At 44.4% G+C, this 13,065-nt stretch overlaps 2 protein-coding genes and 1 long non-coding RNA gene across 6 annotated transcripts in view; 2 read left to right on the forward strand and 1 right to left on the reverse strand.

Moving 5' to 3' along the window:
* The window catches only part of LOC138953555 (neuroglobin-like), a 225,877-nt gene extending 222,660 nt beyond the window's left edge, over window positions 1-3,217 (forward strand). For all 4 annotated transcript variants that reach the window (XM_070325399.1, XM_070325401.1, XM_070325400.1 and 1 more), the window contains exon 3: window positions 1,581-3,217. In XM_070325399.1, the coding sequence (XP_070181500.1) occupies window positions 1,581-1,733 (153 nt within the window). In that variant the 3' untranslated portion in view covers window positions 1,734-3,217. The remainder of the gene's footprint in view (window positions 1-1,580) is intronic.
* A 242-nt stretch (window positions 3,218-3,459) lies between these two features.
* The window catches only part of LOC138953558 (uncharacterized), a 56,848-nt gene continuing 47,242 nt past the window's right edge, over window positions 3,460-13,065 (forward strand). Inside the window, exon 1 of the long non-coding RNA XR_011451561.1 lies at window positions 3,460-3,527. This is a non-coding gene — a long non-coding RNA (uncharacterized lncRNA). The remainder of the gene's footprint in view (window positions 3,528-13,065) is intronic.
* Window positions 10,065-12,327, reverse strand: LOC138952531 (uncharacterized). Its single transcript, XM_070324217.1, has 2 exons — window positions 10,772-12,327; window positions 10,065-10,563 (listed from the first exon to the last, which is right to left on the reverse strand). Exons 1-2 carry the CDS (start codon window positions 11,636-11,638, stop codon window positions 10,228-10,230), a joined length of 1,203 nt encoding a protein of 400 aa, XP_070180318.1. The 5' UTR covers window positions 11,639-12,327; the 3' UTR covers window positions 10,065-10,227.

Below are 13,065 nucleotides of genomic sequence, written 5' to 3' on the forward strand. Positions count from 1 at the left end.
TGTACTGATTGATGTCTACTCCGATAGTATCTGCTCTTCTTCAACCTTCCGGGTACACACGGGTCCCGGTGTGAACAATTTCATTTTGTTCAAGACTCAGAAAGAGTACGGGATGGGAACATCCTTATCAGGACACAAGCCACCGTGCTCTCAAATACACATAATAAGCATTAACACTATACTCTGGAACATACACATAATAAGCATTAACACTATACTCTGGAACATAATTATCTCTACCACTTAGTGTCTCCGTTCCTCATTATTATGTGTTGGAATCCGAATAAGTTGTGTGGGTGGTTTTTTTAAAATCTTTGTGGTTGGTTCGGCCAAATTGGGTTGGGTGCTTCAAAGTGCTAACCCAAAGACCATCATCAGTATGGTGGGGGGGGGGGGGGGGGGGTCTGCATGTTGTTTGAAATTGTTTCCAAGATAAACGAAGGCATCAATTTACTGGAATTCTGACCGGTATGTCCTTCTCCTTTAACAGTTGGCAGAACTACTGTTTTTGTGTTAGAGCATCCATGTTAAACTTTCGTGTGTCTCATATAGTATGCGCACATTAGCTTCAACGTCACACACAACGCAAGTATGAGCACAGCCATCTTTACAACTAAAGTACTGTGCAGAATCCTTGGTGCTGTGTAACATTTGGTTTGCTTTTTGCTCTAAAAGCCGCCTCCTAATTGTCTGTATCTGTCTCGTTCAGGGAGGACTCCTCTGTCTATCTTTCTCTCCAACACACACAGGTGGGGCACGAGAGCCCTATTCTTGCGTAAAAGAAAGGAGATTGACGTCAGCGGCTTCCTTTGATGTGTCCGCATTGCGTGCTGTCTCCCCGCTGCATGCTCCGGGCTGTAAACTTGACGTTGCTTTTTGTGCCCCTTCCCGGAACTCACTTGATGTGATGGTGGAAGCCGAGATCGGAAGTCATCGTGGCTTCATACCCCCCTCCCCCTCCCCCTCCCCCCCCCCCCCCCTCCCTCTTTCCGCGATCATTTCTGACATGAGGAAATTCATGTTTTAACCTTCGTGGTTGAAAACGACGTTAAACACCAAATAAAGAAAGCAAGAATTCATGTTCGACACCATCCATCCATTGAATTATCTATGTCTGTCTGCCTGTCAATGGTGCGTTCTTTTTATCTATTATCTTAATGATCAATGTCATTACTCTCCGTCGGTTCCCAAAGCCAGAATAGACAACCTCATGAAAGTATAGTATTAACGATTAAACAGAAGAAGGGTTCACAACTGCAACTCTTACCTCAGCTGACTTTAGACGCAGTCAACTTTCCTATCGCAGCATTGTTTCTCGTCGTTTTTACTGAGGGTCATCGTTTGGTAAACAAACTAAAATGCAAAGCCTCGAGTGACGTAATCATATTCATTCACCTTGTCTCGACGAGAGACCATGTGATACCATTAATGAACGGAGGTGTAACTTAAACATATGATACCATGGATGAAGGGAGGTGTAACTTATACATATCATATGCCCTGGTTTTGAAACAACTTTGAATTGGAAAAAAGGTCACATTGCAAAGTTCATTTTCTATGACATTGTGGTTGTGTTTCAGAACATCCGGGACCCGTTCCTAGAGGCGGTGAAGATCACGCTGGGGGACCGCTACACGGACAACATGGAGTCCATCTACAAGGTGGCCATCACCTTCATTCTGCAGACCATGGTTGAAGGCATGGAAGACGCGCTCAAAAACAAGGCCACGTAGCGTCGGCTTGTCCCCTTCACACCCTGCATCCCAATGTGTGCGTCTGGATTTACACGTCGCCGGGACCGCTCTTATGCAAGCCGTCGCAAAATAAGGCTCCGTCGTTTCAGAATCACGAGTCTGCATCTGCACTATGTATGAATTTCACAATGGCATCCACAGTGTCATATATAGCATGCAGGCCATCACGCGTTGGTCTGATTGACAGCGCGCAATCTTCTGATACCATTCATGTCAAGAACAACACTGACAGCCTTGGCGCAGACGATGAGTTCATCTGTGTCTGGATAGCAGAATGTTGAGAATCGGTCAAGCACAAGTGTTAGGAACAGGCGGGCATCGATCTCTGCTTTTAGATTCGTGGTGTGTGGACAGCCACCTCTCCTTGGCGACATGAGCCTGAGGAAAGGCGGTCTCCCTCATTTCATTGCTAGCAGCCAATTGGAGTAGTATTTTCAAGCAGCAAGACGAACAAACTCGTCAAGGGAATGTTTGGCCTAATTGTGAATGTGTATGTGTATCTGTTAAAAGAAGAGCGCAGACAGGTGTAGAGTGACATCCATCAAGTGTGACTCGCGTCTGCTGGACTCGCTCATGCTGTGTGTTCCCTGGTACCTTATTGCCACTGCACGTCGTTATGTTTTTCTACAATGATGTACTGCGTGACAGTAGAATGGGAATATGTGAATGGCCGAAGAGAAATCTCCCATCTACTGACACACACGCACACGACTTGGTTCTTTCCCGTACCTAAAAGAGCCATTGCATTTCACGTGAAGTTACACAATGATTTATCACACATAATTCAGAAATGAGGACTTCTTAGTAAAGTCTTGATCGAATTATAAACCTGTGTTCATCTGCTCTTGGGGGTTCTCTGAGCTGAAAGTTGATTCGTAAATGTATGCCTCAGAGAGAAACAGACCTCGCCACCTTGGCGTCCTGTTCGAACAGCGAACTTGAGCAATGGTAACTTCTGGCACTTGGGGGTAGTATTCGCTGCCTACCCCACCTGTCATCTTACAGACTTGGGATCTGAAGAGCAGCAACAGTAACTTTCCCATTAAAAAGTTCAGTGGCCCTTTGTGGTAATATAGAGAATAGCGTCCAACAGTACCAAAGTCACTGGTAATATTAGTGGCAACAGTACCTTTTTCGTTGGTTAGCGAGAAAGCAAAGTATAAATCGTCGAACTATACATGCACAAAAGATGAGTTAGTTCTTTGATAGTTTTGTCTTATGTGTTTTGTTGGCAAAACTTCGAGTATAAACGCCTCAGGTTTTGTATTAAAAAACAAGAAGGGCAAAGCCCATACGACTCACATGCTTGACCTAAACCTAGCAATGACATCATACACTAAGAACTGCTTTACACATTTTTCCTACCAAAATACATGTGACCTTGACCCAAGGTCAAGGTCATCCAAGGTCATGCAACACAAAGCTGTTAATTCAAGACATAGGAAGTACAATGGTGCTTATTGGCTCTTTCTACCATGAGATATGGTCACTTTTAGTGGTTCACTACCTTATTTTGGTCACATTTCATAAGGGTCAAAGTGACCTTGACCTTGATCATATGTGACCAAATGTGTCTCATGATGAAAGCATAACATGTGCCCCACATAATTTTTAAGTTTGAAACAGTTATCTTCCATAGTTCAGGGTCAAGGTCACTTCAAAATATGTATACAATCCAACTTTGAAGAGCTCCTGTGACCTTGACCTTGAAGCAAGGTAAACCAAACTGGTATCAAAAGATGGGGCTTACTTTGCCCTATATATCATATATAGGTGAGGTATTCAATCTCAAAAACTTCAGAGAAAATGTGAAAAATGTGAAAAATAGCTGTTTTTTAGACAACATTTATGGCCCCTGCGACCTTGACCTTGAAGCAAGGTCAAGATGCTATGTATGTTTTTTGGGGCCTTGTCATCATACACCATCTTGCCAAATTTGGTACTGATAGACTGAATAGTGTCCAAGAAATATCCAACGTTAAAGTTTTCCGGACGGCCGGACGTCCGGACGGACGGACGGACGGACGGACGGACGGACGACTCGGGTGAGTACATAGACTCACTTTTGCTTCGCATGTGAGTCAAAAAGGGGGGGGGGTCACAAAGATGCACTTGTGCAGATAGCCTGATTTTGTCGAAATTGGAGCTGTCTGTCTTATTTCCTACTTCCTGTTCTTCTTCTCTGCTTAAATGGACATAGACTTCCTTCGATTTCAGTTGCTTTTATAAATTAGAAAGTGCTGCTAGGGAAAGGCCGCGTGAACACTGACTGTAAGCTCTCCGATACAATGAGAACAGACTTACACACTTGGCCATTGCGGAGAAGCAAAAATAAGTTGTTTTTACTGAATAGGCCGTGAAAGGTGGATGCAGCGCCTAAAGGCAGTCGATCTACTGGCCGATGTGAATGCGTGATATATTGTGTAAAAAATTCCATCTCACACGGCATTAATAGGTAACATGCGCCTTGAGTCGCCTTGTGTGGTGAGATACGTGCGCGATATAAATCCTCGTAAATAAATAAATAAATAAATAAATCTCATGGTCGAATAAGGTGCGTAACGAGATTACCTTGACGCAAAAATCCAATTGTTTCTGTGTTCTAGATCCAGTTGGGTCAGTTTCTTTGTCCTCCAAACTTGACCTCAGCCTCTGTATATCGCTTGTGGTAGCCTCAGGACGTACGCAAAGAGTAGGTTTGGAATGACTTGTAAATTATTTAAAAAAAAAGCAGTCAACCTTGTTCCATAAAGTTGCCCTTTGGATGCCTTTGTCCCAAAAGTGTTGTTGGTTTTTATAACCAAATCAATTTTCTTGTGCTAATATTACAACGTAAATAATGCTTGCTGGAAAAAAAGAGTAAACTAACTAAACCCACTCGGGATTCAAGACATAGCGTCTTGCAGTAATATGGTCATCAAGAGTAAAAGTTTAAACCACTTGGGGAGTATTGCCATAACCTGTTGTGGATCAAAATCTGAATAACTTCAGGTCAGGACTTGAGGTTGAGGTTTTTGTCGCGAGCTGAAGTTGCCTGGACCATGCGTGGTGATAGAAACTATCAGTGAGTGCACTGAGCTGAGCAAGCAATCCTATTAGGGGGACTTGTCAGCCCACACTTGGGCCTGACGCCTCGCTTGCCGCACTGAGCCGTTCATTGCGGGACGGATCACGCTGAGTCGTCAAGGGAAAAATCAAATCAAACGGGCTGAGCCGTCATGCAGAACTGCAGAACCAGTGAAAGAGCTTTTTTGTGTACACCAGATGCAGCCTTGTCTGTGTATTTTGTGCAAGGAAACACTTCCCTGATAATTTGAATCACTCTTTATCTATCCTTTATATATTTTTTCTATAGCAAAAAGGGGGGGGGGGGTATGACAATTCCTTGTTCCTTTTCTTCCAAGTGTGATAATCGTGTTTGGGGGTAGTATGTGATTCTTTTTAGCAACTGAGAATGAGTGACAGGAACGCTTCTTCGCTTAAAATCGGTTCGTGGATACGATGCGACACAGGAACACAGGAGAATGCGAGGCCAAATCCAAGCACGACAAGTTCAGGGAGGACAGTGACAGCATGAGAAGACATGACAACAGACTCCCAATGCGCTCGTACGGGTCTCCCTGAAACAGCACACTCATTGCGGGATTGGATTTCCCAGCCAAACGGATGCGGAAGCTATACCAATTTTCCCCATTGCACTTAATTGTATGACTTAATTGGTGTGAGCTAGGTACAAGTTTCCCTTTTTAGGCAAAAAATGGGATGTCGAACGAATGAAATCGAAGATGAATTTGATGATGATGTGTTCATTGTTGAACGTTTCTGTTTTTATTGTTCGGTTTATGGGATTCAGTGTGTGTGTGTGTGTGTTTGGCGTTTACAAAGATTGAGTGACTGTTTTAGTGTCTTCAATGACACATTTGAACGCATTGTGGATGATCGAGTGTATTATCTTCTGTAATGCTGCAATATCGCATTTACGTGTACAACATGTAAATCCATCTATTCTGTTAGACAGTGCTTTGGTTGGACACAAAACTGTTTTGGTACGTGTAATGGTTTTGTATCATTATAAAAGACCTCCATAAATCTTGAGATTAAACAGTATTTAAAATAAGGAAATCCTAACATCGATGTGAAGAAAAACTCTTTGCTGGCTAAGTGATAAAAGAAAGAAAGCTTTAAAATGGCGGACGTAGAGAAGTTGTTCTGCACTGGTTCTTGTCAAGGATGAGGACACGGTGGAAAGCACGTGACCCGCTCGCCGCAGCACCACGCAGTTAGCACAGAAGGTGTGTTCAACTTGCTTAACAGGGATGGCCAAATCTGAACAGTTAACTCGCCAGCCGCTGGGGTAACCGCAAGAAACTCGCTAGCCGTCAGAAATGTCACTAGCCCGGTTCATACCACACACACACATTATGACACAGTGGTAGTGTGAATGACTGTCAGATTAGTTCTACACACAAAATAGTAGTGATACGATCGATAACTAGGCTGCGGTCAGCGATGAATAGGATTTCCCAGCTGGCATCTTGTCTGGATTTTATTTACCCTCTTCTCACAAGCTGCACGCAACTGTGAGCAATATTTGTGTATTTTCTAACTAGAGCAATGTTGTTCCAGTCAAAAATGCGTCCAAGAAATGTTCGACAGAATAAAACCCACCATCGTCTCTCCATCGAACTCCGACCACTCTCTCCCCCCTGTTCTTTGAATGGTCGATCTTCTTCTTTTTTCTAACAATGTTTGTATTTCCCCCTTTTTTCCGGCGTCAGCCTTATCAAGTTAGTTTTATGCTTGTTCACTTGATGACAGACGTGTGGGTTTGAAATCAGTAGCAAAAGTACAAACAGCCCAGCCGCAATGCGACGAAAATGCCGGAAGCGAATCCGAGATAGAGCCTCGTTCTTGTTTCACTACACATTTTTTGCGGTGTTTTTGAAGACGACAGAAGTTCCTGCGTGTGCAGCGGTTCAGTCTATGACTTTGAAACTCGATAGTACCACCGAAAGTTGTTTTGCATTTGACTCGACTAGAAATTTCACTGGCCAGCGGGGCGAGCTTGCCAGACGGTTTCTACTAATGGCGACGGGGCGGGTGATTTGGGCATTCCTGTACTCTGACCACCTTTGATGGTGCCTTTTTGACTAACATGCGAAGCAAAAGTGAGTCTATGTACTCACCCGAGTCGTCCGTCCGTCCGTCCGTCCTGGCGTCCGTCCGGAAAACTTTAACGTTGGATTTTCTTGGACACTATTAAGTCTATCAACACCTGATGTGGCCTGATGGTGTATGGTTACAAGATCTCAAAAAACATGTGCGGCAACTTGACCTCACTTCAAGTTCAAGGTCACAGGGGCCGTAATTGTTGTCTTAAAAACGACCATTTTTCACATTTTCGCATTTTCTCTGAAGTTTTTGAGATTTAATACCTCACCTATATATGATATATAGGGCAAAGTAAGCCCCATCTTTTGATACCAGTTTGGTTTACCTTGCTTCAAGGTCAAGGTCACAGGAGCTCTTCAAAGTTGGATTGTATACATATTTTGAAGTTTTTGTTCGTTCATGGGCTGAAACTCCCACGGCTTTTACGTGTATGACCGTTTTTACCCCGCCATTTAGGCAGCCATACGCCGCTTTCGGAGGAAATATTTTGAAGTGACCTTGACCCCGAACTATGGAAGATAACTGTTTCAAACTTAAAAATTATGTGGGGCACATGTTATGCTTTCATCATGAGACACATTTGGTCACATATGATCAAGGTCAAGGTCACTTTGACCCTTATGAAATGTGACCAAAATAAGGTAGTGAACCACTAAAAGTGACCATATCTCATGGTAGAAAGAGCCAATAAGCACCATTGTACTTCCTATGTCTTGAATTAACAGCTTTGTGTTGCATGACCTTGGATGACCTTGACCTTGGGTCAAGGTCACATGTATTTTGGTAGGAAAAATGTGTAAAGCAGTTCTTAGTGTATGATGTCATTGCTAGGTTTAGTTATTTGACCTTGACCTTCGTCAAGGTCATGTAAAGGTCAAGGTCAAGCATGTGAGTCGTATGGGCTTTGCCCTTCTTGTTTTCAGTTTGGATGAAGGATTTTATTAATTTATTCTTAGCAAACGAGCGATTGCCTTAAGTGTTCAATGATGCAAAACCGCTATGCGAGTGACTAGAATAGCTTTGTCATAGTTGTGTACCTGAATTCCGAGTTTTAGATTATTTTTTCTTCTCGCCGCCACGCACACATCCGTTGTTAAAGCCCCAGTATGTTTACAAAACGATTTAAATCTTCTGATAAAAAAAGCAGTTCTAACCTTATGGAACACACTTGCAATAGCATTTAATAGCATTAAATGAAACAGTTCGTTTGCATTGCTATTTAGCTCGCGTAAACCATACACCAGATTTCGTGGTTTATCTAACCGCTGAGCCATCGTGAACCCGTGTGATCCACTTTCCTTTTTTTCACAATTTAGTCGTCAGTTTGTGATATCAATGCGACTGGCTGTATCTGCAATAGCACACTATTGTGTACCTCTGATTCTAAATCGCAACAAACGGCTGCGAGTCACACGAACTTGTTGGCGGCGGCTGGCTTCAAAGAAAGCGAGCGCTATGCAGAAAAACTCGTCTGCTTTGAGACACGTCCTTTCGTGACCCTGCTTCCGGCCTATCTTTTTTTTAAACTTTCAAAACTTCAAATTGTACTGATCTTGTCTTGATGAAAAAAGAAATCTTTTATGAAATAACTTTTAAAAAGTCCAAATAATAGATTGACACAAACAGTCTTAATGTTTGTGTCAATCTATTATTTAGACTTTTTAAAAGTTATTTCTAGCACCAAAACGAGAGGCGCCTGATTGTAGAACAGACGGTCCACAAAAATAAATTCTTTGAACAATTCTCACTCTCGACGGAAAGCAGCCGAGATAGGAGCCTCGTGTGAGCCTCCCGTTCGGTGAGCGTTCAAATGGAAGGGTGTTTGTACTGTGTGTAGAAGCCTGGCAGTATCTGTCGTGGTTTACGGGAGGCTTACTGTGCCTTTAACCTTCGTAAGTGGGATATGGAAAAAATTTGGCTGCAAATGCATATGCTTGGATTACCCCCACCAAACACACCTGGATGCATGAGAGGAGACACATTGTCTGTGCTGGATCGAGGTGATCTAAATTTTGATGGAAAACTGAAACTTGTTTAGTGTCCAATTTGTGAGCCGACTGAACACAAACTATTTCTACTGACGCCCGGTAACGTGGTGGAACTAACTGACTACAGAAAATCATTAGTCCGCTATTTCCTTTTTGAGGATGACATATCTGCGTTCTGCTGCTGTCAAGGTGATGCCGAAAAAAGGCATTTGTAGTTTTCGCTTGCTTCTGTGCCACTGCTGGAATCCAAGCAATTCTTTATATTCTGATTCGCGGATCGATGTACGAAACATAATTAGTTTGCAGTCGATAAAAAGAGGGTCCTATATTATCAGTGTACTGCAAGCCAGCTAATACCCCCATTCCACTGAGCCGTTCTCGCTTACGTTCTTGTTACGATCAAGGTCGGCTGACACAACAATCGAACGCTACGAAAACGGTCATTTTTGACGTATTTGCGCTCCAATAACATTCTGTTAACGATCGTAACGATGCCGTACAGTTCGCATACCGACCATAGAGCGTATCCATGGCGATTCAACACCGTTCTCTAACGTTGTCATTCCGATTATGCACCGTTCAAAGTGATCCGATACCGTTCGATTACCGAGTCAACCACTCTTGTACCGTTGTACACAGATCTCTTCCGTTCTATTAACAACCCTACAACGACTGTAGCGTGCAGATAACGTTCCATTCGCGTTCTGTTACCGTTTATTGTAAGGATTTGCCAAGTTCTATAAAAGCAGAGACCAATTCTATCAATATGCAGTTGCTTGCTAGACATCAAGATGGAAGGAGATCAGTTCTTTTTCTTCTTGCTGATGCAGCACAATAACTTGCATTTACGCCAGCTTGCCCTTGTACAAGAACTGATGAGGAGAAGAAGACGAAGACCCCCAGCATTTTGGGTGAGACCATGGCTGACTGCCCAAAGGAGACTGATGTACGGACACTTTCATTGTCTCATGAGAGAGCTAAGGATAGAAGACACCGCATCCTTCTTCAACTTCATGCGAATGGAGCCCCAGATGTTCGATGAGTTGGTTGACAGACTGTCTCCTAGGATCACTCTGCAGGATACCAACTGTAGAAAAGCCCTGGAGAGAGAGAGAGAGAGGGAGGGAGGGAGAGACAGACAGACAGACAGACAGAGCCGTAATTTATAGAATTGTATTTATTTCAAATACAAACAACTCTTCAAATTGTCAAAGCACTGGTCAACCAAAATATAGTGAGGGCGTGAGGACTATAACATGAACTGAACTGAATAATCAACAATAACTGCAAAGTGAACTGAATCGTCTTCAATCTCAGTCAGTGTCCTCATCCTCTTCCGGTTCATTGTCGTCCAAGTGCCGAATGAAGCTGGACACGTTCAGGTTGACGGTGGACAGGTTCATGGGCGCAGGAGCGGGTGCGTCTTGGCTGACCGGGGTGGACATTCCTGGCGTCCATGTTGTTGAAGGCGCTGGCCGTGACGTCTGGCTCTGCAAAGGCTGCTTGTTGACCCAGTTCGCATCCTGGGATTTCCACACAGTGGTAGCATGGACAGGCTGGGCTGGCCACTGGTTCGGGGGTGGCTGCCACTGCGAGCTGACGTACTGCTTAGAGCTCTGGAAAGGCTGGGGGGTAGTGTACTGCTGGTACTGGAAAGCAATATATTTCAATTCTTTAGCAACAATCTACAATTACTTAAAACCGGCAAAAATGACACAAATCTCTCTCTCTCTCTCTCTCTCTCTCTCTCTCTCTCTCTCTCTCTCTCTCTCTCTCTCTCTCTCTCTCTCTCTCTCTCTCTCTCCACATACACTCACACACAAACATGATACATGCACGAGTATAAGTAATGCATACCTGAGGCTGGTACTGATGAGTGACATGATGCTGGGGAACCTGCTGCTGGACGTTTTGCGGGTGGACGTTGTGCTGCTGCCCATTACGGCGGTCAGTTTCGTCGATGGCTGCCCTGAGAGTCGCGTGAATTTCACACGATACCTTTCGGTAGACGTCGTGGGGCAGCGTGTATATCACCGATGCAAAGTAGTCGCATTCGCTGCGCCTCACCGGGTCACCTTGGTTCCGCTGGACGAACTCCTTAGTAAGGAGCAGCAGCTGGTTTTGGTCTGCTTCCGTCTGGCGAAGCTTGTCCTCCAGGTTTTCTTTTTTTTTGCTGCATACCGACGATCCAGCTTCAGAGTTGACATCACAGGGCGGGGTTACAGATTCCTTGCTGGTGCTTGGCTCTTCTTCACCTGGGGGAATGTCCGAGGGCGAGCAGGTTTTCTGTTTGAACGAGACCATGGGTTTTGCTGTGCGACGGTCGGCGATAAAGGGCTTCAGGAAGCTCATCTGTGAGCTAATCCATCGGTCACGGTCGCTGAGGTTACTGGCGCCCGATCCAGATTTTCTTGAGCCCTTCAGCAGTTTTCCGTACCTGGTACGAAGGGAGTCGTACCAGACTTCTAAGTCGGCCTTGTCACGGTCCATCCTGGCTGCCTGCTCGTTCCATGCTTTTTCTCTCAAGTGTTTGTTGTGATAAAGTTTTTTCTTTTTGTCATATAGAAACTGGTTTTCTCTGAGGAACTCCAACATCAAGTCCTCTTCATCTTCTGTGAGGTTCGGTCGAAAACGCGGCTTTTTGGTGGCAATGGTCTCTTGAACAGTTGGGCTATCTGCAGATTCCACCTGCGTAATCTTCTTCTTCTTCCCTTTGGGTGGCATGTTTCTTCTTTCTTTGGTTGTTTCTTGATTGAGAGGCACACCGACTGTGATATGGATTATGCAACGACTTATTATATACAGACCTACCCGCGTCGTCTGGAGATCGGTGGAGGAGCTCTAATGGAATGGTTTGCACGGTATTAGAACGTAAATGGAATGCAACAACAACGTTAGGATCAGCTCAGGTCGTTTCGGGATCGGTATAGGAACTGTATGGAGCGGTACGAACGGTTCTAGAACGCTACGATGACGCACTGAGAACGCTAGTGACGTCACTTCCGATGCGATAACGTTGTGTTACCGCTCCTTTACGTTCCATTAACGATCTGAAAGTTCCGTTACCGATGTGTTTAGGTTCCGTTACCGCTCATTTTGATCGGGAGGGAAACGGCGAAAATTTGAAACATGTTTCAAAAACTCACCCGTTCTTACCGTTCCTTGCGTTCCATTAACGTTCCTTAGCGCTCCACTTACGTTCTTTCCGATCCCTCCCGATCCTTACCGTTTCCCGGCCGTTCCTTGATCGTAACGGGAACGTAAGCGAGAACGGCTCAGTGGAATGGGGGTATAACGCTTTGTTTGCGACCAGACCCACGTCGTGCCTACCATGGAAATAAAGAAGGCGATGTATTTCCGGCAGCAATTCTCCCGATGGCAAAGTCATACTAACGCTACTCACTACAAGGATTCTCCAAATCAATGTCACCCAAACTGGTATCTGATAACAGGTTTAAATGCTTACATCGAAGGAGAAAACGTAAGTAAGCCGCTTATAAGAATCTCAAACAAACGAGGCAGAGCATTACGTTAAGATCCGATAAACAAAGGGAAGTATAAGTGCTCTCAAAGTACCCGGCATGTGCAATAGAGTTAGTGATTTATGCAGATTTAAACTCCTGTCGCCTTAATTCATATGGCTCTCTGACCAGGTACGGATATATCCGCTCAGACTGTTAGCTTCAGTCGCTTCCTGTAACGTCCATCTAACGCCTGCATTCCAGCGTGTTGATACACAGTTACTACAAAGTTACTACAATTCTGAGTGACCTGCTGCAGCCCGGGCCCCCTTTTCAGGGGAAAAAATAAAAAGAGAGAGAGAGAGATGATTGAATGACAGTTTCTGAGTTCAGGTGGTCCTAGATTGCAGCATTTTGCTTCCTTAAATAAACCAAATTCCGGGGGGGGGGGGGGCATGCCCCCGGACCCCCCTAGCATTTTCGGGCGCTTCACGCCCTCAATTAGGGCGCTTTGCGCAGTTTGTGCAAAAAAGTTTGGGTGGGCATGAGCCCCCCCTTCCTTAAAATCCTGGTTCTGCCCTTGGCTTCTGCATGTTCTATTCATTTTCAATTTTAGCTCATTGATTTTATTACAGATCTGATGTATGAGTGTTGTTTTAAAACAAATTTAAACTGCATTTTGTTAAACTT

This window comes from Littorina saxatilis, linkage group LG17, assembly GCF_037325665.1.
Source record: "Littorina saxatilis isolate snail1 linkage group LG17, US_GU_Lsax_2.0, whole genome shotgun sequence".
Taxonomy (NCBI): domain Eukaryota; kingdom Metazoa; phylum Mollusca; class Gastropoda; order Littorinimorpha; family Littorinidae; genus Littorina; species Littorina saxatilis.